Source organism: Callorhinchus milii, unplaced genomic scaffold (assembly GCF_018977255.1).
Source record: "Callorhinchus milii isolate IMCB2004 unplaced genomic scaffold, IMCB_Cmil_1.0 Scaffold3, whole genome shotgun sequence".
Taxonomy (NCBI): Eukaryota; Metazoa; Chordata; class Chondrichthyes; order Chimaeriformes; family Callorhinchidae; genus Callorhinchus; species Callorhinchus milii.
This window is the reverse complement of record NW_024704744.1, coordinates 67194360-67219648: the sequence shown is the minus strand read 5'-3', so window position 1 is coordinate 67219648 and position 25289 is coordinate 67194360. Positions and strand designations below refer to the sequence as shown.

The following is a 25289-nucleotide window of genomic DNA, read 5'->3' as shown; positions in this document are numbered from 1 at the left end:
AGAGAGCAATCAAACACAGATAACGTGAATCATTGTCATGAAGTGTAAACGATCTTTAACAGGATAAGCAAAGTCTTACCTTCTGTGGTTGGATTAGCAAATATTGAACACTTAATCAAAAAATGTACCTCCAATAGCTGCTTAACTGGATAGTCTTCATATATTAATAAAATGACAGTGTCTGTCTGCGCTTCGAGAAGGATCTCGATAACCGATTGATGTAGAGACATTATTTATATCTCATCAGAAAGGTTGTGCACCTAGAAGTGACATGGGCATATTTGTTTTTGGGTATCTCGTATCGTTCATGAGTTATTTTCAATTTGGGGTTTTTCGCTGCAATTACACCCGGTGGCCACCAAGACAAAGTGACGCTGTAGCATCATGCGTCACAGACCACGTGTGTGTGTATATATATATACACATATATATATACAACTGCATTCACTGCAGTTACACTTGGTGGCTGCGCCGGCTGACCGTGGCGCTGTGGTTTCCTGCGTCACAGAGCTTGCTTGTAGCCAAGCAGCGGGAATGAAATAAAGAACACAGGCGAAGCTAAGCCACAGCAACAACAACAAAATTACATTGTTAAAGCGCCGAGTCCTCCCACTGAATCCTCCCAAATTAAGTCTTCTCGCTGGAGTCCTCCCAGATGAGTGTAGATAAAGATGAAATGTTTGTCTGTGTGTCAATCTACATTCCATATTGGATGCTTTGGTTGCGAGCGAAGCTGCAGCTAATATTGCATTAATACAAAAACCCCAATGAGCACTCTGCGTTCCCCAAGCTTTAGATCGTGCCAATCTCCGCCTAAAACTCTGGAATTGGGTAATCAGGGGGAGCATCCACATTCCATGCCTGACACAGGAATTCCTGTGTAATTGACATGCATATGTGGAATGCTCAGTCTGGTTTTGATAACTTTAAGCCTGGTTTCCAAGTGTGTCAGTCACCTGCCTGACCAAAAATAATCAGGTAAGTGAAAGGAGAAATTTGAATTAAATAGGTGCAATGAGATGAATTAGTATTTACTCAGGATAAATTGCTGAATTCATCCACATTAAAGGGATCACATGGATGCATTATATATTTACTGGGTGAAACATTAAAAACATCTTTGTTGCTTTACACATCTTGCCTGTTCCAATACTTCTTTGAAGTGCCGAATTCCTTTTTAGGGAATTTCAGGATTCCTAGAAATGTGAAATTTGTAAATTTTAAAAATAGCGGTTTAGGAGTTACTGAATTTGTAACCATTTTTTGTTCGAACAATTTTTTTTAAAGGATTATTTCTTAAAAACATTAAGATTCCTTAAAAATAATTTGTGTTTTTAAAAATAGTAAATGACAAATCTTTGCTGCCCAGCTGCTTCCAACATTGGACATTGTGAAACTTAAGAGATTCACTTGTCACATTATAGAAAGCATCTTTTATCTGAAATGTTCAAGATTTGTAAGGGTTTGCATTTGTATTTTGATAAAGGAAACATATGGGACATTACACTATTTGTACTGCACCCTTCTTGCCCCTCTACTCACAGACATCATAAACCTTTCCCAGTACACTGGTACTGTTCCCACACCACTAAAAAAAAATCATCACTCCTATCCCTAAAAAACCCTCCCTGAACCCATCTCCAACCTCCCTGTCCTCTCTGAGTTCCTGGAACAAGTTGTTGCTTCCCAGCTCCGCTCCTTCCTCTCCCGTTACTCCCTTCACGAACCCCTCCAATCGGGTTTCTATGCCGCCCACAGCACAGAAACAGCTCTGGTCAAAGTGAGAAATGACATTCTGTCCAACTGCAACCAGGGCTCCCTCTGCCTCCTCGTCCTTGACTGCTCTGCTGCCTTCAACACTGTTGACCACTCTATCCTCATTCACTGCCTCCCCTCTCCCCTCAACCTTCACAGTTCTGTCCTTGACTGGTTCAGATCGTACCTCTCACACCGCCTCTACTTCATCTCCACAAATGGCTTCTCCTCCAGCCCCCGCACCATCTCGTGCGGCGTTCCTCAGGGCTCTGTCCTTGATCCCCTCCTCTTCAACATCTATATGCTCCCTCTTGGTGACATCATTCGCAGACATGGGGTTAACTTTTACATGTATGCAGATGACACCCAACTGTATCTCTCTGCCTCCACCCTTGACTCCAGGACCACTTCTGTCCTGACAGAATGTCTGTCAGACATCTCCTGGATGAGAGTTCACTTTCCACAGTTGAACGCCAACAAGACTGAGGCTCTCCTGATTGGCTCCCATCAACACCTCCACATTTCAAGTACTGACAGCATCACCATCCATGGATGCACACTCCACCTTGCTAAGCCAGTCCGGAAACTTGGCGTCTTGTTTGATCTTCAGCTATCCTATCTACCCCACATCTGTGCCATGACCCGCTCTGCCTTCCCCCACCTCTGCAACATCGCCCGGCTCCGACACTGTCTCACACCACAGGCCGCCAAAACCCTCATACACGCTTTCATTACAGCGAGGCTTAACTGTGCAAACTCCTTGCTTGTCGGCCTCAACTCCTCCCTCCATAGGCTGCAGTTCATCCAGAACTCTGCAGCTCATGTCCTCTCCCGCACAGGCTCCGTGACCCTATCACCCCCATCCTCGCCCAACTCCACTGGCTTCCCATTGCACAGAGGATACAGTTCAAGATCCTGGTCCTCATCTTCAAAGCCCTCCATGGCCTTGCTCCCCCCTACCTCTGCAACCTCCTAACCCCCTACCATCCTGCTCGCTCCCTCCACCCAGCGGGCTCCAGCCTGCTTCTCGTCCCATTATTGGCAGGCCGATTGGCCTTCTACCACTCTGCCCCCACTCGTTGGAACTCCATACCACAGTCCCTCTGCTTCGCCCTCTCCCTTGCTTCCTTCAAGTCCCTCCTCTTCAACCGTGCTTTAGATCACCCTCCCTGCCCTCCACTCTTCCTGACCACCCCCCCCCCCCCAGCTCAGGTCCGAGACTCCATGTCTGTCCAGTACCTTGGGACATCCTCCTGCCGTAAAAGGCACTATACAAATGTAATTTTGTTGTTGTTGCACCCACCTAGAAGAAAAATTACAGTAATTGGTCAAAGGTCTTGAGGCAAACCTCAAACAGTGGAGGAAGGAGTGAATAGGATGGAAATATGGTGACAAGTTGATGATTGAAAGGGTTTATGTCGATGGTTTCAAAGCTGTGGCCTATTTCATCAATTCCCAGCTAATAGTTTTGTGCAATTAAATGTTGCACAAAACAATTGTTTGTTCTCAGGAGTACCGAGCAGTGCAATACAGCATAAATGAGTGATGAACTTTAATTTGATAGCAAGTGAATAACATTTCCACTGCCTGTCTGTCAGATGATTTATATTTATAAATCCTTAAAAGCAGAGTAATGTTCCTGCTAGAACTGCAATATTCAGTGTGGTCAGGCTTAGGCCTGCTGCTGCATATTGTTGTCCAACAGCAGGCTGACCCATTTCCAAGCAGCACATAGTACAATAACAAATTGCATTTGTATGACGTCTTTCACGTCGGGAGGACGTCCCAAGGCGCTGGACTGTCAGGGATTTGGACCTGAGCAGGTGGTTGTGATCAGAAGGGGTGGATGGTAGGAGGGTGACCGAAGGCGCAGTCGAAGAGGAGGGTCTTGAGACATGCCTTGAAGGAAGCATGGGAGGGAGCATGGCGAAGGGTCTCTGGGATGTAGTTCCATAGGGTGGAAGCAGAAACGCTGAAGACCCGACCACTGATGATGGAGCATACCAGGTTGGAAACGTGAAGCAGGCCGGCGCCTGCTGAGCAAAGGGAGTGGACAGGTCCATAAGGAGTTAGCGGGTCACAGAGGTAAAATGGAGTAAGGCCGTGGAGAGCTTTGAAGGCGAGGACTTCAAATTCTATCTTCTGGGAATGGGGCGCTGGGTGAGGATGTGGGTGATCGGGTCATGGAGCATGGTGCGGGAGAGGACATGAGCTTGTGTAGGGAAGAGTTAGGAAGGCCGACAAGCAAGGAGTTGGTGTCGTTGTGCCTAGATGTAACAAATGCATGGATGAGGATTTTGGCGGCCTGAGGGGAGAAGGCAGAAACATGAACGTTGTAATACAATAATTGGAGGAAACTATTTTAATTTATAGTTTCAACAACAAATTGTATTCCTTTTTATAGCTTTTTAATTGAATCTCTGGGAGCTGGCAATAAAGTGAAGGTAAATAATCAATCTCTATCCAACCCTCACATTTTTAGCACCGTCCTGACACCCGACAAGCTCCTGTGGTGTGCAAGTGCCAGATTCTGTGCAGAAATCTTTCAACAATGCTTGGCTTATGATGAATGTCAAGAGGTCCTCAAATATTCCCAAGCTCAAAGCAAAACGAGCTTTATTTGAGCCTAGGATGTTTCAAGGCAGCGTCTTATTTTACATTCCCTTCAGTTTTTTTCTTCCTGAAGATGTGGGTTTATAAAGTATAGGTTCCTTCTGAACCTCTTAACTTGCTTTTACGTAATGGGGATTGATGAGTATTGAATGCTACCAATTTATTTGAAAGGGGATAACAAAAGTTTGATTTGTCTTCAGCCATCTACCTATCGGTACTTTCAAGCAGAAAACCTAGGAGCCCTGAGCACACCTGGTCTGGGACACTGATGCCTATTGTAGCACCCTTACTGCTGCGCAACATCAAGTAACCTGGCCCAAACCAAGTCTACAGTAAAAAAAACTGCAGCAGAAACTGCTTTGCTGGCGATATTTGCATCTGTGTATGGATCTTGTTAAACAGTTCTCTTGAGTTCACACTGAAAAGTACATTTGTTCATGCTACTATTAGCAATAGCTTGATGAATCATTAGACGGCTGTAGAATGCAGAAGTTTTTTAATATAATATATCCAGACCAGTACTCCATTTTTTAACAACATTTTACTATATTAAAGATGCAAGATAAATAAAGTCAAAAAAAATGTAATAGGATATTTTATTTTAATGGAGGAGTTTGTTTTACTTTCAGTAACAGACTGGCTGAAGTATTTTCAGGAGCACGCATCTTCACAATGCTGAAGATTTGCCAGAACACCACAAAAAGACTGTCAAGCTGATAAGATTGTCTTGATGCATTAGATATTTGAAACAATTTCTAATACACATTACACCACTATTTTAACATTACCTATGAGGACAACATGCTACATTCAAATTACTGTGGACAGCACTTTGTAACACCAAATACACAACACGTTTGAACAGGCATACAATCCATACGACAGAATGACAATGTTTACATTTTCATAGCTTAGCAATGGTACACGAGGTAAAATACTTGGGAGAAAACAAATCTTGCTACAACAATGAAAAATACTCTGGTCAACCAGCACAGTAGTTACAAAGGTCTTTAAAGATGTTTAAAATCAGCTTCTCAAGTTACTCTAATGTCAGTGTAATATAGCCTATCCTCACAACACATAACGATACACAAAATGCTTATGCATTTGTACTGAATACTTAGTACTTCACGGTAGTAAAATTATTTTTCAACCAAATATACATAGGATATTACAGTTTATTTTAAAGTAGCCAGTCATGCTATATGAATTCAAGTTTTCACAAGTGGTGAATTTCAAGAATGTGCAATTTGTTAACTTACTTCCATTTTTTGCTCCAGTGTTTGCACAATTTACAAAGACCGATTCTAGAGGAGAAGTGAAGCAGACCAGGTGTGCAGAGGAGCTCACACTGCTCCTGCAAAATCTCTATTGTAACAGGTGATTTATTTTGTTAAAAAAAAGTTTTGAAGGAAAGGTTTGGTTTCTCAGTGCTGCCCCACAAGCTGCAGATTACAATGCTTTCTCGACTAACATCTGCCCAATATCTGAAGTCTTGCAATAAAAATAAATATAGGTTGTTTGAAAAAATTACTAAAACCTTCAAATAGCTTGTAACCATTGGAAGACAACGTATCTTACATAATTTAATACAATACTAAATCTGCAGAAGGTGGTTTCAGAATGAGTTGATAAAGAGTTCAGCTGCATTGATTCAGCTATTTGTGGAATATTGCTGGGTGCAAATTGGCTCCACAGTTCGCCTACAAAGTAGTCACTACACCTCACAGTAATGCGCTTTCAGAAGTCCTTCCAATATGAAAGGTACCATGTCTAATGTACGGATTATTATTATTATTTTCCAGAATTGTGCTCAACTTCCCCACCCCTTGCCATTGCAACATCTTGACTTCGGAAAAAAACAATAGTGTAAACACTTCAATGGATTTGGAACAATATCAACACCTGGGTCTAATCACGCATGGCAATCAAATTAATCCTAATTTGAGTATAAATCCAGTTTGTTTGCCTATTTGCAGCTTTCCTTCCTGTAATGTAAAATGCACACCAAGTCACTCAATGTAAAGCCTCCTGTAGTATAAAAGGTGAATTAAACCATTTAATGAAAAGCGCATAACTTGGATTACTGTATTTCCATGTTGGAGATCGTGATTTGCTAGATTACAGATTACTGGAATTTGTAAAAAAAANGATTTAATATAGTTTCTCTGTAAGGGTCTCACAATAAGCACTGCTATTTTTTGTTCAAATTAATGTTTCATGTTATACATAGCCATTACCTAAAGTGAATAACCAAACTTTTTTGAAATAAGTTTCTGCATCAAAACTAGCCAAAGGAATCACTTAATGCTTCCCAACAAACTTTTGTCTACGTTGTGATTAAATGTTTCAAGAACTACTTTATATGAAGATGTCCAAGAGGAGCTTTGAAAATAATTAGAACCTAGCAGTAATTCTTCATAGGATCAACAATTACATATTCATACTTTCACTTTCTAACTATACAACTTAGTTAAAAACTCAATGGGCACAAATTACACTAAAATAACAAAAAAAACACTCAGTTTTAGGTTAAGCATTTAAGGTCAAAATGCGTTTGGTTAAGCATTTGAAGATTGTTAGAATGTTGTTCCCAAACCTTTCACAAAAGACAAAACATTAATATCATCAACAATATAAATAAATCCCTTCATTACTAATTTTGGGTGGTGGTCATGATTGACTTAGCAATTGGACCCAGTTGACATTAACCCCCATCCATCCACCAAAAAAAATGCTCTTTACCATGTCTGCATTTTTCACTGTCAAATTTGGAAAAATGCAAAGCTTTAAGAATTCAAAATATGTAAGGTTATCATTTTGAATTAGTCAATAAACAATTTTCAATTCACATTCCAAAGGAGAGTAAAAACACACTCATCATGAAACAACTCTACTGCCATGCATGGCGGGTCTACTAGAAATGTTGTCCCAATTTTCACTGACGCAATATAGCCTGAAGCCTTAGAGCAGAATGAAGGATTGCAAGCCTTAATCAAACTCTGAGCAACTACAGCAGATATAACACAAAAATGAATTTCTCAGATGGAGAGCTAATAGAACATACTGTTTGCTTGCAAGTAAGCTGACGGAGTTCTACATCTAAATCTTGATTCACAGTGATCAGACCAACAGCACATTATATTCCGCAGGCACATTATAAAGCTCTTGGAACATTTCTCCATGGTAAAACTACTTGCCCAACATTCAGTTTATGAAGTCTTGCAATACACTCACTACTCATGCACCTTATTCAAACATGCAAAACGTTTGCATCCTGAGACTGCATTAATTGGGGATATTTTTTCTTGACGTGCTATCAATAGAGGTCGCATCACCCCAGCTCAGTCTATTTATGTCGTGGAACAGTTTTCCTGGTCTTGGACTACTACACCACACTACCTTAATTTTTAACAATTCTTATTTTGTGAACTGCTTCACGAGACCTTCATCCTACATGAAAGTGCTACACAAGTGCAAATGCACCAAGAATACAAGTCATTTTAAACAAAATTCAATCTGGAATATTATGTAGGAGGGTGGATCTGGTGTGAACTAGCTGAATCTTTTTCATTAATTCTACAGAATTAAGACTGTTCACAAGGTGATCAATTTCCCTCAGAAGTTTTACCTCACAAAACATTTTGCCATAAAGTGCTCCAAGCAACTAAATTAGCGTTTACAGCTAAACACTGTTCAAGCCAACATGGTATCTACGATACATTTGTGCCTTATGTACAACTATAATGGTAAGAGCTGTTCAGCTGAGATCCTAGATACAGATTTAAACTGCTTAAAACATATACAATTAATAAAACGTGGAAAATGTGTTGGAATCCTTCTTTGAAAATATTACCTTTGGGACACTCTTATACAGGACTACATTGCATAGAATGGTCATATGTTAATTTAGACTTCTTGTAAGCAGTAAAAAGTTCCCCACTATCCAGCATTGGAAACATGAATAACAAGTGGGTGCAACTACACCACAGAACCAGAAAAAAACAGGCTTTTTCAAATGTATCCAAGGTCATTCCAAGCAGAATAAGTTGCACAGAATAAAAGCTATAGAATATAAGGTTTTAAAGAAGAAAATCCCAATAAAAAAAATCCTACTTTGCCCAGCGGTTATCTTCGTAACATACAACATTTAGAGTTTAAATAATTGTGTTATTGGCATAATTCTGACCAGTTGTGAAATTCTCTTGCCCTGCCATTTGACTTTACAGTAAACCATCTTGTACACATCATCCCTTTCAGAATCTAAGGTGGTGTGACTAAACAGAAATATTTTTAATTATCAATGAAAGGAAAATCCCGCTGTTCTGGTATCCTAGAAACTGACTAATTCAGCAATTTGTTTTGTATTGACACTACCTATAAAATTCCCAGCATAGATTAGTAAAAAAAAATCAACAGTATTAAAGCAAAACTCGCCAAGCAGTCAGAGGAGGGAGGAAAAGGTACAAATTTGGTCTTTGTAACAAATATTTTATGCCATTACACAGCCACCAGATTTAGTTTTGAATTGGTGTGTGCCTGGCCACAGGGGGTCTCACTGCCACCTGATCGGTTCAGAACAGATTGAGACGCGGAAATTATATTCAACATTTTTTTGCAACGTGCGTTTCTTCAGGATCTGTCATTGTAGCATTTAGACACCATCTGCTTACATTTGTATTAGGAATTTTTGTTTTAACCAGCATCAATTCGGTTTTCAAGTAAATTATGAAGCGATATTTCCATCCCCTCCATAGTGCAGCAATGCTCATCGGCCAGGACTGGTTCCCAAACTGGGAATTAGAATAGTGTTGTTGAATGATACATTAACTTTGTGGATTACACTACGGAAACAAATTGAGCCATAAACATTGAAAACAGGTATCCACAGCCCAGTACACATAATAGCATTTGACAATTTTGGCAGGCAGGGTACTCTGTGCCTATAAAGTGTTCACTTGAGATCTCCCTCTCCGTGGATGGATTTTTTGATGCGCAGCAACATAGTCGTAAGCCACTGGTCCAGCCGAGATATGGAATCAAATTCTTTTACCTGTAGCCAGAGAGAAGAACATAAACAGAAGCCAGTTGGAATGACAATAGCATTTTCTAGGGTGAAAACAGACCTGAGATGTTATCACTAAGCTTGACTTATGGACTGGCCTTGCATTGTATTGGGAGTGTCAGCTCAATCTATGAGTTCAAAATCCCAATGGGGCGAGAGGATGCGCAACCAAGCAACTGCACCAAAAATATTTTTGAAAGTGACAGAACTTTTAAAAAGTTATCAATTCAGATCCTCGGAGTCACTGAACATAACCTAATAATTAAAATAATCATAAACCATAAATTTGACAGAAGAATGCAAGAGCTCTTCTTATTTTGAGGAAGAATCAGAATAAACCAGATTTTCAGTATTCGGTTTTGTTTTACTTGTGCAGCTACAGACATTCTTCCAGTTTCGGCCTTGGCTCACAGAGAGACAAGGACACATCTTGAACTCAGAATCTCATGATTTATCATGAATAATTCCTTGGATTACTGCAGACTTTCCGGGCTTTGCAATTATGTCTGTTCAGAGCCACTTCAACCCCAGGGAGATCCTGTTTATTTTCCCCAGGTGGATATTTTAAACACAGTAATATTTTTGAGCCTAAACTGTCTGAGTGAACCACACAGGAATTCAAAGACAGAAACATCTAGTGTAAAGTCAAAGTCAGGTATATAACTGAATCGATGAATATAACTGAATCTTTGCACTCCACTCTGCGCTCAGATGACATATCATGGAATGTAAAAACTAAAAGCCAGACACACAAATCTAATCACAATTTGATGTTACTTACTGCTTCTGTATAAGCTTCACCATTTTGTTCCTCATGAGCTTCAAGCAATTTCTATCAAAAAAGCAAAACCATTTAACTTTAAAACCAGTTTGAGAATGAAAACTAAAACAATATACAGCACTGGTTTTACAGGTCTTGTCCAGCTAGAGTTTTGTTTATAAGATTGAGGACATGTCTGTTTACAAAGGGAAGGAGAATAATGAAAAGAGGAGCTTCTTCAAATTAGTCCAGGTACAAAATGGAATAAAAAAATAGAAAGTGCAATCTGCTTTATGTAATACAGTAAGTAAATTGATTTTACAAGAAGCAAAATAAATCCTCCGCTCAATATCAAAGTTTAGTGGTATTTATATTTCTCCACTGCAAAATTAAACATAATATTGTAGAATTTCATGGTTATACTGTGTTTCAGCACAAAAATACTACTATATACACAAGTAGGTTTGGGAAATTGACACACTGGCTTGTAAAGTGGAATGATTAGATTCCATCTGGCTTTTTCAATCGAAGCAGAACTTAGCAGGGCATTGGAAAAGCAGATAATTATTATTATTATTATAATAATCCTTGCATTTGATATAGCACCTTATCACGTCATCGAGATACCTCAAAGCATTTAATACGATTTACAGTAAATCAGTGTAACTGTATATTCTGTGGATAAAATAAACCAGATATTGGAGTGAAGCTGGTCTGCATTTCAGATCCCCACCCCCATACATAGGAGATTTCCAAGTGAAATCATGTAGTTGGACCACTCTCCAGAATTACCTTTAAAAGCTTGCATTCCCGTGAATCTGAAAATGCTGGAAACATTTCTTCATATTTCTCCAAAGCAAGCTGCAATTAAGCAAGAGCTTTTGTTATGGAATCTGATTAAAAACACACAATCTAATTTCTTTTTAAAAAATTACTTTCTATATGAATCTGTAACAATTGTGAAGTGCTCCTGTACATCCCCTCATACAAAGAAACTTCATCTGCATTATTTCAATTTATGTTTTTGCCCAATGGCTTTTGTACAGCTCTAGAACACCTCAGTGTTTCATGTTCCCTTTAAAAAAAAGGGAATATTTTGATGCTACGTTATACTTTCATTAATACGACGTTATACATTTCCACCAACCCAAGTCACCATTTTGTACCCCAGATGTTCTTATAGAGCTCTCATATCACACATTACACACTTTCAAGAACAACTGATAGTCCCATCAGTTTGACACAGGTATTGTATATTAATTCCTCACCCATCCCTCGACATAAAACACATTAGAGGTAGAGCATCTGTATAATTATAGTCTTCTAAAAGGTTTCATTTTTAATACATTATTCCTACTGTACTTTAGAGAGACAAACACAGTAAACAATTGTGAAAGTTGCGGAGGCTGATGTGTGGGATGTTTGTACGAGTCTGGCAGATGGTTAAGACAGGTTATGAGAATATTTTCTCATCTTTTACCAAAAAGCTTAGTCGTTACATGACACGATTTTTTTTAAAAAACAAAAAAATTGCAATTTTATTCCCCAGCCGCGCTTTTGTGGCACTTATTATTTCTCTCAAAATTGATCCAGTTTCACTTTCTATTTTTTTTCTTTTCCACAGTAGCGCACAGCATCAAAGCCTGACCAGATCAGCCTCACTATACCTAGATAGCACACAAACCCCTTCTCGGAAAAGCATTGATGTCGCATCACTGTGATTTCCAACCTAGCAAGAAAGAATTCTACATAATAAAAAAAATTATAATTGCATTTGATATAGCGTCTCAAAAATGTCTCAAAGAGCTCAATTTTCTATAAAGTGCAGTGACTGTATTTGTAGTTGAACCGGCAGCCTATTTGCACACAGCAATGTTCACAAATGGCCATTAAGTGAATAACCAATTTTATCTGGGGGACTGTGGATCATGACACTGAGAAACTCCCTCCTTTTCAAATAGTGGGATCTATTACTGTCCACTTGAAAAGGCAGATAGGTCCTGGGTTTAAGGTTTCACCAAAGTGCTTCCCCAGCACTGCACTAGAGTATCAGCCAAGACTATGAGCCCAAAGTCCCAACATGGGGCTTAAATCTTTAACCTTCTTTCTGACTCAAGACGCAACAGTCCTCCCAACTGAGCCAAACTGACATATGATCCTAGATTCCTTCTCCTTAGTCTTTTAATTAACAATATATAAGGGAAATATTTCTAATCAAACAGTCCTAAAACTTGTCAGTGGATTAAAAAAAGGAAATGGGGAAAATTAAGAGTGAAATTGACCAAATTCTCCTCCAATTTTAAAAAGACTAAAAGGTAGATTATTCATCTTGAATTCCTTATTCTAAGTCTCCCTGTGCAATGTACAATCCCCTGGCTGAGAAGGTAAACAGCCTCTCATAGGCGCTCCAATATACAGTGCCACTGAATCATTCCAGGGAGGTTTCACCAATACGATGGACATCAAATAATAGTCAAAGGTTCACCCACCTTAGCATTCAGCTCATCAACAATAAAATGGCAGAGGGCTGCTTTGAAAAAATATTCCTTTGCACTATATTTCAGCAATGGATTGTCCATGGTGTTGGTCCCAACCTGCAAGATAAAAGGTTTACAATACATACAGATGGTCAGACATAAACTGAGCAGCAGCTTGACAGAACCAAGGAAAGCTAACAGCACATAAGGTAGCCATTGGGTCTGGGCTGGTGCCAGCTCCTCCACTCGTTATTTAGTCCAAACCCAATTCTCTTTATCATCATTTCTCACATGACACAATATAAATTTAAATTTATATTGCACCTTTCACATCAGGAGGATGTTCCAAGGTGCTGGTAGTTCTCATTCCAATCCCACATATTCCTGTTGCCTTTATCTGTTGCTGGCCTGTTGCGTGGGTGCGCGCTGACACACACACACACACACATACACACACACACACACACACACACTGACCTGTTCATAAATTTCGATTGCCTTCTGATACTGTTCTAGTTGTGCTGCGTATGCAGCCACTTTCAGCAAACACTTGTTAGCTGAACTGAAACATGAAGCACAGAAAATTTAAGAAAAGCACTCTTGCAATATATCGGTATCATAAAAGTGGATGATTGGGAGAACAAATACCTGTTTGATTCTTCTCCTTTATAGTAATCTGCAGCTTGTTCGAAATGAGCAACAGCCTGTGAAATTCCAATGAAACTCATTACAATGCAATGTAAGAGTTACACTCCCACTCTTAACTCTCTCAGGCAGATTTTACATAGCAAAGTGAAACATTATACCACATAACTCCAGAGGCAAATACCTAGTGTTTTTGTAATGGAACATCAGAATACAGCAATGATGTGAGTAAACAACATTTCTATCCCTTTCTGAAGCCAGCAAAATGGTTAATTTTATAGATTATTTAAATTCAAATGGCCCAGCTTTCAAAAGTGCATGGAGCTCAATCCCATTCCACCTCTCCTACATGTCTGAAGTAGAGTCTAATGCAGCAATATTCCATCTGGATCACCTGTAAATCTCTTTGCATTGTGAAAAAAAGACACTGGACCCATCTCCCAATTAACCAGGACTTGTCAGTGCCCATCACAACCCGTCTTCTAACGAGACTAGAAGTTCAGACTCCACTGACTCTGACAAAACATTTTGTACAACACTAACCCCCCCAGCCAAAAACATATCTATTGCTTGTTGTTACCAATGAAGTGTTCTCAAGTTAATATTGTGAATGCTTATGTGTTTGCAATGTCCTCACTGAAAGACCAAGATAAGAACAAGAAAAGACCATTTGGCCCATCATGCCTAATCCTCCTCCAAAACTGATCCCATCAAAGACCTAATTTCACCCATTCAATATCCTGGGTGAAAGCTCTGCATAGAGACTCCCACAACCCCAAAGTCAATCTTCCTTTAATATTCCTCCACTATTCTAACTAGCTGTTCTTCCCTCCACAGACAGCATTACCACCCTATTCAGGAGCTCATATATTATTATAGTTATGATGGAGTATTTGCTAGGCACGGTTTCTACCCAGCTACATTAACTACATCCTCCTAAAACTGCTCTGAAACAGATAATTAGCAGTATGTTTTATGAAGTGCGGTCGAAGAGGAGAGTCTTGAGATGTGCCTTGAAGGAAGCAACGGAGGGGGTGAGGCAATGCTGCACAGAACCAAAGCAACCTCAAGGTGTGAAAGAAAGTCTAATACAATACCTTTTCAATGTCCACCAGCTCTGATTCATAAATTTCTGCAATTGTAATGTGATGCTTTGCTGCAATTGTAAATCTTCCCTGCAAAAATAAAATGAAAGTGTTTTGATCAAGCATTGCTTTGCTGATTAAATTCAAGAGTGAACAAAAAAAACTGCTGCTGTATCTACAAGGCAAGGCCACAGTATTGCACTGGTCTTGTCAATTACTTTAATGAGCTTCTTACCATATCAGTGTAAATGTCAATGGCTGCATTTAAACAGCTTATGGCCTCTGTGGGGGAAAAACAAATATAAAACATCAGAAAAGGCACTTTACGCATTTCAATCATGAGCTCTTAGTTCAGTCAGTCACTTTACAACAAACTAGAGATGTGGCTAGGAGTCACATGGCAACATCAATAAATCAGAATGATCACCTGTATAAGGGGTCAACCACAGAATGTTAGTTGAGGCTGACACTCAAGAACTGCAAAGATGTGTCAGCCTGGACTATAGGCTCAGTGTCCCTGACACAGTACTTGAATTCACGACCTTCAAACCCAGTGGGCGAGTGCTACCAACTGAGCCACGTGAATACTTCAAAAAAGAGCAACATTCCTCATAATGTGCAGGTATAAACTTGACAGATTGTCGGCAGTATTATTGTAATGTTAATTAATGTAGTACTAACCAAGTGAAATTAAGCCATGCTATTACTTAAACAATAGAATCCTGAAAGTACGAAACTGAGCAGCACGGCAACAGAATTATGTCAAACAGTCTCAAAGTGCTCCACGGAGTTTTCTATGAAGTGCAGTGACTGTGTAAATAGAGGCAAATCACCCAGCCCTCCAAGGCGCTGTAACACAGAGTGGGCCTGCATAGCGAGGTGGGTAGACAAAGGGGAGTGACTGCCTGGCTGAGGGAGGGGATAGTAATTTATTATAAAGTTACTGTAGAGTCTACAGTAGATTCTCAGGTGGAAACATCTGTACAACAGCGAAAGTAACAATCCAAGGTATGTGACACTTCATAAACATCTTACCCTGGGGATCCGCTTTCTTGAATGCGTTCCCGGCATCCACGAAACTGGTGGCTGCGTCATGCTTGCTCTGTAGCTGGAGATGGAGCCGGGCTGCTTGGCAAAACGCATTCCCTGCAGCTATTTCATTTAAAAAGGAAAGGCAGTAAAATTGTACTGTACTTCAATTCCTATGGAACAGTCACATCTTCCATGGGACCGATTAAGAACATTCCCTGGTACAAGGTAATGTACATCAGGCAATGGAATTCACACAGCAAAGGCCGATTGTAGAGTGTACATTTCTTGTCTGAGCTTTCATAGGTGTATAGAGAAAAGGAAGGTGTTTGTTCTGGCCAGTTTGTTTTAATGCCAGCAAAAGCATTTCTTAAGTGGGAATATTTCAATACCAAAAATAAACTCCTCCAAATTAACTTGTATGCTAAGATGTTTCATCCTTTACATTTCTCACCATTGACTTAAATTGGAATGAAAACTAGATTATAGCTGTGGAGTATTTATCTTAGTGTGTGCGCAAGTGAGCACCCATGCATATGGGGGAAAGGGAATAAGTGCTACAACATCAGCTATGGGGCTGAGGTCATGGCTGTTGAGTGTTTGCATTCAGTAGGGAATATATCTCACAACTAACAATCCAGAATTTAAATCCAGAAAGCAAGAGATCAGAATGGTTGCATCAGAATGGTTGTTTAGCAGAGTCTAAACAGAGTCTAAAATGAGAACAACCGGATCTGGTTTGTAGAGAGTGAGCCAAACCAGCAGGGCAGTGACCAGTCATGGAGGCTACATGCCAAGCTTTCATTTGTTCTTAAAACTCTAGATTTGACCTCTACTCTGATTTCAGGAAAAGACATCTGTGGTACTGCACAACATTAAGCATTGCACTATAATCCCTACATCTCTTCCCCAAATGCCTTTAGCTTTCAGAATTAAAATTTGATCAATCAGTAGTTCACAAGTATGTCTCAAAATTCATCACTTTGTCCATGATTTTGATGATATTTCTCCTCCCCATCCCTCTCGGCTCCCACCCCAGCTCGGGTGCCCATCCAACAACGTAAAGCGCTTTGAGACATCCTCCCGAAGTGAAAAGCGCTATATAAACATAAATTGTATTGCAAGATTAGGTGGAGATCTCATGTCAATAGCGCCGGGGTGCTGTTTTGATTTAGATGGTGGCTACTGGAGGGGAAGAAACATGTCTAAGAAAGAGAGTTTTATCTGGTGTGCTTTCCTCCCACTCTTCTCCTGCTGTCTCTATCTGGGATATTCCACACAGTCAGCTGCCTTCCTGTACTTGCCTATCTGGCCATTCTTCCAGAGTGAGCCTGATCATAGAACCTTGGCAGACTATCAGGATTGGTTACAATTCCCCCTCTGGTAAAATAACCTGCCGACACTACTGCGTGGACTCACACAATAATCACTTGGCTATGTGTTGGGGAGGGGTGGAGGGTGGGGGGTGGTGGTCTGCAGATTCTCATGGAACCGTCACACAGCAAGAGTCAGCGCCTTCCGAAGCAGGGAAAAGAAACGGAACATGGTTATTTTAACGTATTTAGTGTAGAAACTCTTCCCGTTCATGTTTACATAGTTTTATGCAATGTGGGGCTCATAGATACAGACATTAATTTTTAGCTTGGATCTGTGAATCACAATTCATTTGAAAGGAATAATACAAAATATGTTTGCTGTACATTACCCACCTGCAAGTGAAAAATGTAGCTTGCCTTTCAATAACCTCAGACAGCTCCACATACCCTGAACCTGACAGGTAATCCTTTAATCCCTTCTCATCCATTTTGCAGTGTTACTGCAACCACCTTAAATTTCAAGGTTTATTTTTATTTATTTACTAATTAGATTTGCCTTCACTTTTCATATTCACTCTTTCAAAGGCTGGATATCATACACACTTACTTAAGCCTATAAATGGACCACAATCGTACAACGGCTTTCGCCACAGGAAGCAGTCGGAACACCTTTAAGAGCTGCATGATCCTACAATCTGTCCTTTGGTTGAGATCAAAATCACCAGATATGGTCAGATAAAATAGCTCCAGCTAGAAAATGAACATCATGAAATGTACTGAGTGGTGTACTTCAACCGCTATTATCGTATAAAGCACTCTGACACCCCATTTAGAGTTGGCTGGGTCCTGCGTTTCACAATTGTATTGACCCTTTCACCTCAGAAATCTGAAATGTTAACCCTGTAGTACTTAGTTTGTCCATATGGTTCATCAGATAGTAGATTCAGAACTACCTGCAGACCTGGCAGACTAAACGTGGGCGGACAAAACAGATAGCCACTGACCATTGGTGCTCACCCCTGCCCTGACTCAGTTCCACAGATAGCCAACTTTCAGAGAAATAAATCACAGGATATCTCTGGAGCAGATGTAGGAGAAGGCAGGACCAGAATATAAATACTGTAGAAAAATATGTGTTAAAAATACAAAGATAGCTAAATTAAATACAGAGCAAACACATTTACAGATCATGATCTCAGTATGCTAATTGGTAGGTGCAGGACAACAACAACAACTTGCATTTATATAGTGCCCCTCACACTGGGTAGCGTCCCTGAGTTAACACACACAATTCATCTGTGGAAATGTGCATAAGCAGAATTTAACTAAATGTTATAATCTAATATTACTAAAGGAAATTTCTACTGTTGGTCAATTCAAGTGAAAGAATGGGAATTCCCGACATAGCACATAAGGGCAAATATCACCAACTCTGATCAGACACTTCCTCTTCTATTAACATCATAATTGCATTCAACCAAACTGCAACCCAGGTTTTAGGTAGGTAACTTACCGCTCCAGTTTTTGGCCATCTTGAACATGTTTGCAGCTCTGGCAAACATCTCACAGGCCTCTTCTACTCTTGAGTTTCCTCTGTTGTAAAACACAATAATGAAAACGTGCTGAACAGTTATCATTTATATTGATTTTTCTTCCTTCTCCAAACCCGCCTCGTCTTCTCAAATGTGTTCTTAAATCACAGCCCATAATCAGCAGAGGAAGTGGAAAAAATGAGGGACATTAGGGGTTAAACACACCACCTCAACCGCTCCCTTTGCTACAAAGCACTCCATTTTGCAGCCTTGTTTGCAAGATGCAACTCGGCATCTCGAGTCTCTTGTAGAGTCTACAGGAGCTCACTTTGCTGCTCAAAATTTAACATAGGCACATCACACATTGCAGGAACTAGGTAGATATCTGAAAGGGATTGAACCACAGGGGAAAGTGCAGGTCAATGGGCCTGAAAGGATTGCTTTGTGAAAGAGCCAGCACAGACACAATGGGCCAAATGGCCTTATGTGCTGTTATTTAGAGTTCCACTCTCAGATCCATCAAGGAAGCAGAACAAGAGGACACGGATGACTGTGAAATGCAAGTTTAGAGCAAACACCAGGATGAATTTCTGAACACAGTGGATAATTAGCAACTGGAACAGGTTACCAGGAACGGGAATAACACTGAACTCCTTTAAGAAACAATATACAAAAAGGTAGGTTGGGTATTTCGAAAGGAGATCAAATGGGTTCAAGATCTTTCTTCATCTTTACCTCTCCTGTGATCTTGCATGCTCATCCAATTTTCAACACTAATAGCTTCAGGCTGGCATGTACTTTAGCTCTACCCTGATTTTATGCCACCCACTGTGAGCTTATTTCTAAAACATTTACTGTCTGCAGATGTTGAAGCAAACTCAGGGACAGAATGTGGTAGATTATTACACTGCACTTAATATTCCACCTTATGGACGAGGAGAATTGGAGGCTTGATTATTTTTTAAAAAAACACACCTACAGAACCTTTAATTACTTGCAACTCAAAACCCTTTAGGATGCAAAAATGCAGAATTAGATACCTCAATATTCTATGGTAGAATAAGTTCTCGACTCTCTTCCCCCTCCTCGCTCCCTCCCTTCCCTCCCCTCACCCTGACCATTTCCCCCCCTCCTTGCTCCCTCCCTTCCCTCCCCTCACCCTGACCATTTCCCCCCTCCTCGCTCCCTCCCTTCCCTCCCCTCACCCTGACCATTTCCCCCCTCCTCGCTCCCTCCCTTCCCTCCCCTCACCCTGACCATTTCCCCCCTGCTCGGGTCATGACCCAACTGTGCAGCGCCTTGGGACGTCCTCCTGACGTGAAAGGCGCTTTATAAATGGAATCTTGTTGTTGTTGTTGATGGTATCTTGCATGTTCTATTTATAAAGATTGTTTACATTCACTGGATCAATGTAAGATGACAATAACACAAGATCACTTAAACAGATTATTCAAATAAAAGTTCAGTGGGAGCAAATCTGCAGAAAAGCAGATTATGAAAATAATCATCCTTTCTCATAAAATGTCATGGGTGGTATTTGGGCTGAGCTTACTTCATGCCATGTTTTGTTTCTTTCGTAGTGCAGAATTATGGTACATGTTTGCAGTTGGCTTGAACTGTTGAAAGATCTCTTCAGAATCAAAGTTTAACTTATTGATCTTCAAAGCTTGTGAAAAAGGAGGGAATGAGTTTCACTTTTACTTTAAGGGCATAAGAAAGAGGCCATTTTCCCATCACCCTCACTTCTTCCGCAGACCACAAACCTCAACCACTCTACCTCTTGAGCAAAAGCTCTGTATAGATAATCCCTCAACCCCAAATGCAATCAAGCAAAATATACAGAGAATATTTATCTACCCCACATCTCCGCTCATCAAACCTCGTCTCCATCCTTCCCTGTCCTTAATGGAGGGTGCCCAAAGCTTCACACAATATTTCAAAGACCAACTTAAACTCTCATAACTATTGGCTATTGAAATATTTCAAAACAACAACTTGCACTTATAGAGCGCCTTCCACGCAGCGTAGAGTCAGCCAAAGAGGAAAGTTTTCAGGCGGGACTTGAAAAGGGGGAGAGAGGGGGCAAGGTGGAGGGATTGAGGGTGACCGTTCCAGAGTTTCGGGGCATAGTGGCTGAAAATATTTAAATATTTCAATGAATATTTCACATAGTGAAATAAGACCTCTGTCTTATTTCAATATGTGAAATGAGGTCTGTGGTGGGGGAGGGGGGCAAGTGGTGGTGCCAGACAACTGGTACTGAGTTTTTTTTGTTTCATTTCAGAGCTCAAATAAATCATTTAAAGCAGTTAACAGTTTCTGTTTATGTGAAAGAAGAATCAAATTAATAGACAAGGCAAATACTGTACTACCATCAAATTAATTGGAAGCAATCCTGTGATTACCAGATCCGAAAATTAATCTAAAATTCATGCAGGTATTCTGTTACACACTGACTGCAGTGGGTGGCCACAATGTCATATATACATTGTGAAATTTGATGCTACTTTTACAATTTAATGTCTCACTGGATTTTAAAATAAAACATTTAAGTTTTGAGATGCAGACTCTGCTTTAAAATTACTGCTTGACCTGAAAATCCTTAGAAAATCTCAACAAAATAAACATTCTCTACAAATGGGATCCCAGGGTTGTAGAAATGATTATATCTGATCATACCTGACCACACAGATTAGGATATAGTGCCTCCACAAAATGATCAATCAATATCTAATAGTCTGAAAATTAATTTAACTATTTAATTAAATCAATTAATATTAATAATCCCTGCATTCGATATAGCACCTTATCACATTGTTGAGACTGCTCGAAGCACTTCACTGTAACGTGTAGTAACTGTATGTTGTAAGCAAACGTGGCAAAGCAATGCCCCACAAACATCTGTGAAGCAATTACTCTTTTTAAAAATAATTTGATGTAGTCCTATTTTAAAATTGTTGCCTAAACTGTAGTTTGTTTGGAAAATTACTGGGAAGTTACTGGGAAAACTAATATTGACATTTTTGCTTAAAATTGTACAGGTCATAGAGTACAGTAATTACCAGTTGTGCTTTATTTTAACCTCCACATCTAATTTTATACCCATTCGTGTAGAACAGCAGAATATTATGCCCATTAGTGTAGAGGGATGGAGCATTGGGGCACTGGATTGGAGAGGTTCGTTTCTGGCTGATTACCAAATCATTTTGGCCGAGTCTCACTGTGGCGACAAAAGCACAATTTAACATTCAAGTCTACAACAGGAATTTAAATATATCCAAACACAAAACAGAGAAAGAACAAAGACCACAACACACTCGGACCTGCAGGTGCATTCAAACAAAAACTTGCCTGACACCTGTTCACCACCCAAACCAAGAAATATTCTTCATGTTACAAATGAGCCATTGACAGTACCACATTGTTGCAGAAGATTCAACATCCTTCTGTTCGCAGTTGTTGTTTTGCAGCCCTTAAATTAAAGCTGTCAATTTGTCAAGTCAAAGATAGCCCACCACATACATCACACAAAATATATGACACTGTTGAAGTGCATTAATCAGCTTTCAGTGGTGCTAGAAGTGTGCACTTGAAAACAAGCAGTCAATGCACATACTGGTCACGTTTTAGCAATGAAAAGAAATTCCTTTAGAAACATAATGCAGACCCACCAAGGCATCCCTTCCAAATCGTGCTAAAATGTTTCATTCTCTGGGTAAAGCGGAGAATTCAAATTGTTTCTAACCTCAGTAATCTTTTTTTTTAAAAAAACCCACACCACCTAAAGGTTTTTTTTTCTCCCCCCACTCCAAATTTAGAGTTATATTTTCAACAGCACAACCGTTTGCTTATAATATCACAACCTCCGAGAGAGGTGAGGAAGAGCAGACTGCAGTGCTGCAGAGGAGCTGTGTGCAGTTGGGCACTGGCAGTGGAAACGGTGCCCTGATCCTCACAGATGCAGAGATGGACAGCTGTGCTAAAGGCCCATTCCGGTGACACTGGTGCTGCACACACACACACACACACACAGACACACAGTAAGTACCATTCCAGTGACACTGGTGCTGCACACACACATACACAGTAAGTCCCATTGTCGTGACACTGGTGCACACACACACACACACACACATACACACTGTAAGTCCCATTGCAGTGACACTGGTGCACACACACACATACACACACATACACACTGTAAGTCCCATTGCAGTGACACTGGTGCACACACACACATACACACAGTAAGTCCCATTGCAGTGACACTGGTGCACACACACACACACACACACACAGTAAATCCCATCCCAGTGACACTGGTGCACACACACACAGTGAGCCATCTCTGCTGCTGGTCTCCTGCAGCACTGACTGCACAGACAGCGACTGAAACGCAAGGGCAGAAAGAACCCCTTTTCGGGCTTTTGCATCAAACCTTAAAGGAGAACATTCGCTGCAACAACAACAACAACAACAAAAAGGAGAGAGAGAGAGAGAAAGAGAGAGGGAAGAAGAAAAAAAACCCTAAATAAAAGCCAAGCAAAAGGTCATACGATATCAGTCTGGATGCCCAGCAAACTGACGGCACCTCAAAGGATCCCAATCTCCTCTCGTTAAAAAAAAATCTTATTATTACTGAAGCAGGAAATCAGCTGCTCTGTGGATTACATTTATACTGATATGACAACAACTCCCTCCTCCCCCCCCCTCCCCACCCCCCCGCTCCCCACCCCCACCCCTCCCCCACCCCCACCCCCAGACTCCAGGGGGAAGATGGCAGTCAGCACTGCAGCATCGCCGTCGAAAGGTGGTACTTGGCAGAATAATTGCAATGTTAAAGATTGCTTCTCTCTCTCTCTCTCTCTAAAAAAAATACTTAAGCTCGTGAGATCATTTGGTATTTTAGACAGACAGAGGAGAGACAGAGAGAGAGGGGGTGGGGGGATGGATGGAGGGGGGATGGATGGAGGGGATGGATGGAGGGGGGATGGAGGGGATGGATGGAGGGGATGGATGGAGGGCGGATGGAGGGGATGGATGGAGGGATGGAGGGATGGATGGAGGGATGGATGGAGGGGGGATGGATGGAGGGGGGGATGGATGGAGGGGATGATATTGCTGATATTTAACCTGACAGTGCAATACTGAGAGCCCAGGGCTGTGCATCACCAGAGGGGATGGTATCCTCTCCCCCCCCCCTCCCCCTCCCCCTCCCCACGGGCTGCTGCTCTTACCCGAACAAGCCCCCCAGGAACGAATGCGACGATTTCACCTTCTTTTCGGCTTCAGCCATCAGCTGCATGGCTTCTTTTTCCTTCCCGGAGTTGTCCATGGCGATTCAATGTACTGCCTGGGGGGTTTTTTTTTGTGTGTGTGTGTCCTCTCCCTCTCTGTGTGTGTGTGTCTCTCTCTCTCTCTCTAACACACCAGCAAATGACCCCTCGGCGTAAGCAACTCCTCGCCGTGTCTGAGAGCAGATGTGCGTTGCAGCCAATCCTCCCCCTCACTGCTGCACTCACTCAGTCACTCAGTCAGTCTGTCACTCAAGTCGGTCTATCAGCTGCTCAGCGCAGCTCCAGCCTCTCCCGCACAGGCCTCTGGGTCTTGTAGTCCTCCCGTGGTGCCCCGCGGCCTACCCCCCCAGTGTTCAGCTCCACCGCCAAGACTACATTTCCCAGAAGCCCCCGGCGGGAAGGCCAGCCGGCCCCGCCCCCTCTGGGCGTTCTGTGTCTCAGGGCGGTGGGGGTGGATGGAGGGGGTGTGTGGGGGGGGGGGGTGGAGGTGATTATTATTTGCAAAGAGATGGGAACATTTGGGCTAACGGTCCCCCAGATTAAGCAATTAAGCTGTGAAGCGTTTTTGACATCATAGGTACTATAGGGCAAACCTGTTATGTTGCAGTCACCCGGGTCCTATAATAGTGATAATAATCCTTATGTTTGATATAGTGCCTCATCGCGTCGTTGAGACGTCTCAAAGTGCTTCACAGGATGCACTGTAAATTGGATTGACTGTATTTTGTGGCCGAAATGCAGCAGCCAATTGCACGCAGCAGTGTCCCATAAACAGCCATGGAGTGAGTGATCAATATCTCAGCTCTGCATTATCAGCCTTGGCGTAAAAATGGGGGCTTCCTTTGCAAAGTGATCTCAGTGATGCTTCCTGCACACAGCATGCAGGAAGTGACGTTAGTGGTCACCCGATGACCCAGAAGTTAACCTTTTTTTTAGCATGGGGAGCAAGCTGGTCAGTGCCTGTTGCCAGTTTTATTATGCTTCCAGTTAGTGCATGTGTGTCCACAGTAGATGCATACTCTAACAACCGTTTTGGAAATCCATTGCGAAGAGTGATTTTCCTAAATTGCATGACCATGCTCTTCGATACTTGTCCAGATTTGGATCAACCTACACCTGTGAGCAATCCTTTTCCACCATGAACTCCAATGCCGTTCCAAACTAACAGATGATCACTTTAATAATCTTCTATTGGCATGCTCAAAACTGAATGCAAAAATATTGAATACTGAATATTGAAGATATCATGAACAAAAAACAAATTCAGAAACCTCATTCAGTAACTTGTTTGATATTTTATTGTGAATTTCTTAATAAATGCATCTTTCTTTTCCAGTAATAATTTTCTTTTAAATGTTTTTGTAAAATGGCAATATGTCTTGGACTCATACTGTGCCACACCTGAGCAAAAGGTTGGCCACCACCGCTTTACAGTGCACCCTGAGATGTCCTCCCCATGTGAAAAGCTAGACTAAATGTAAGGATTATTATTATTAATACAGCAACAACTTGCATTTATATAGCGCCATTCACGCAGGGTAGCGTCCCGGAGTCTTTGACAGTGACAGAGCGTGACCCGAGTCAGAGGGAGAGGAAGGTGACCGCAAGCACGATCAAATAGGAAGGTCTTTAGGTGGGATTTGAAAGTGGGGAGGACAGTGTAATATATTGCACTTATCACGTTAGGAGGATGTCTCAAAATGTTTCACGGGATT

General features: G+C 41.1%; 1 protein-coding gene across 1 annotated transcript; it reads right to left on the bottom strand.

Annotated features, from left to right (window-relative positions):
* Positions 1-7989: 7989 nt before the first annotated feature.
* Positions 7990-23863, bottom strand: LOC103179299 (beta-soluble NSF attachment protein). Its single transcript, XM_042333672.1, has 11 exons — positions 23515-23863; positions 18259-18338; positions 15436-15552; positions 14636-14682; positions 14413-14490; positions 13319-13374; positions 13148-13232; positions 12683-12787; positions 10986-11054; positions 10215-10265; positions 7990-9421 (listed from the first exon to the last, which is right to left on the bottom strand). Exons 1-11 carry the CDS (start codon positions 23610-23612, stop codon positions 9323-9325), a joined length of 885 nt encoding a protein of 294 aa, XP_042189606.1. The 5' UTR covers positions 23613-23863; the 3' UTR covers positions 7990-9322.
* Between the last annotated feature and the right edge of the window lie 1426 nt (positions 23864-25289).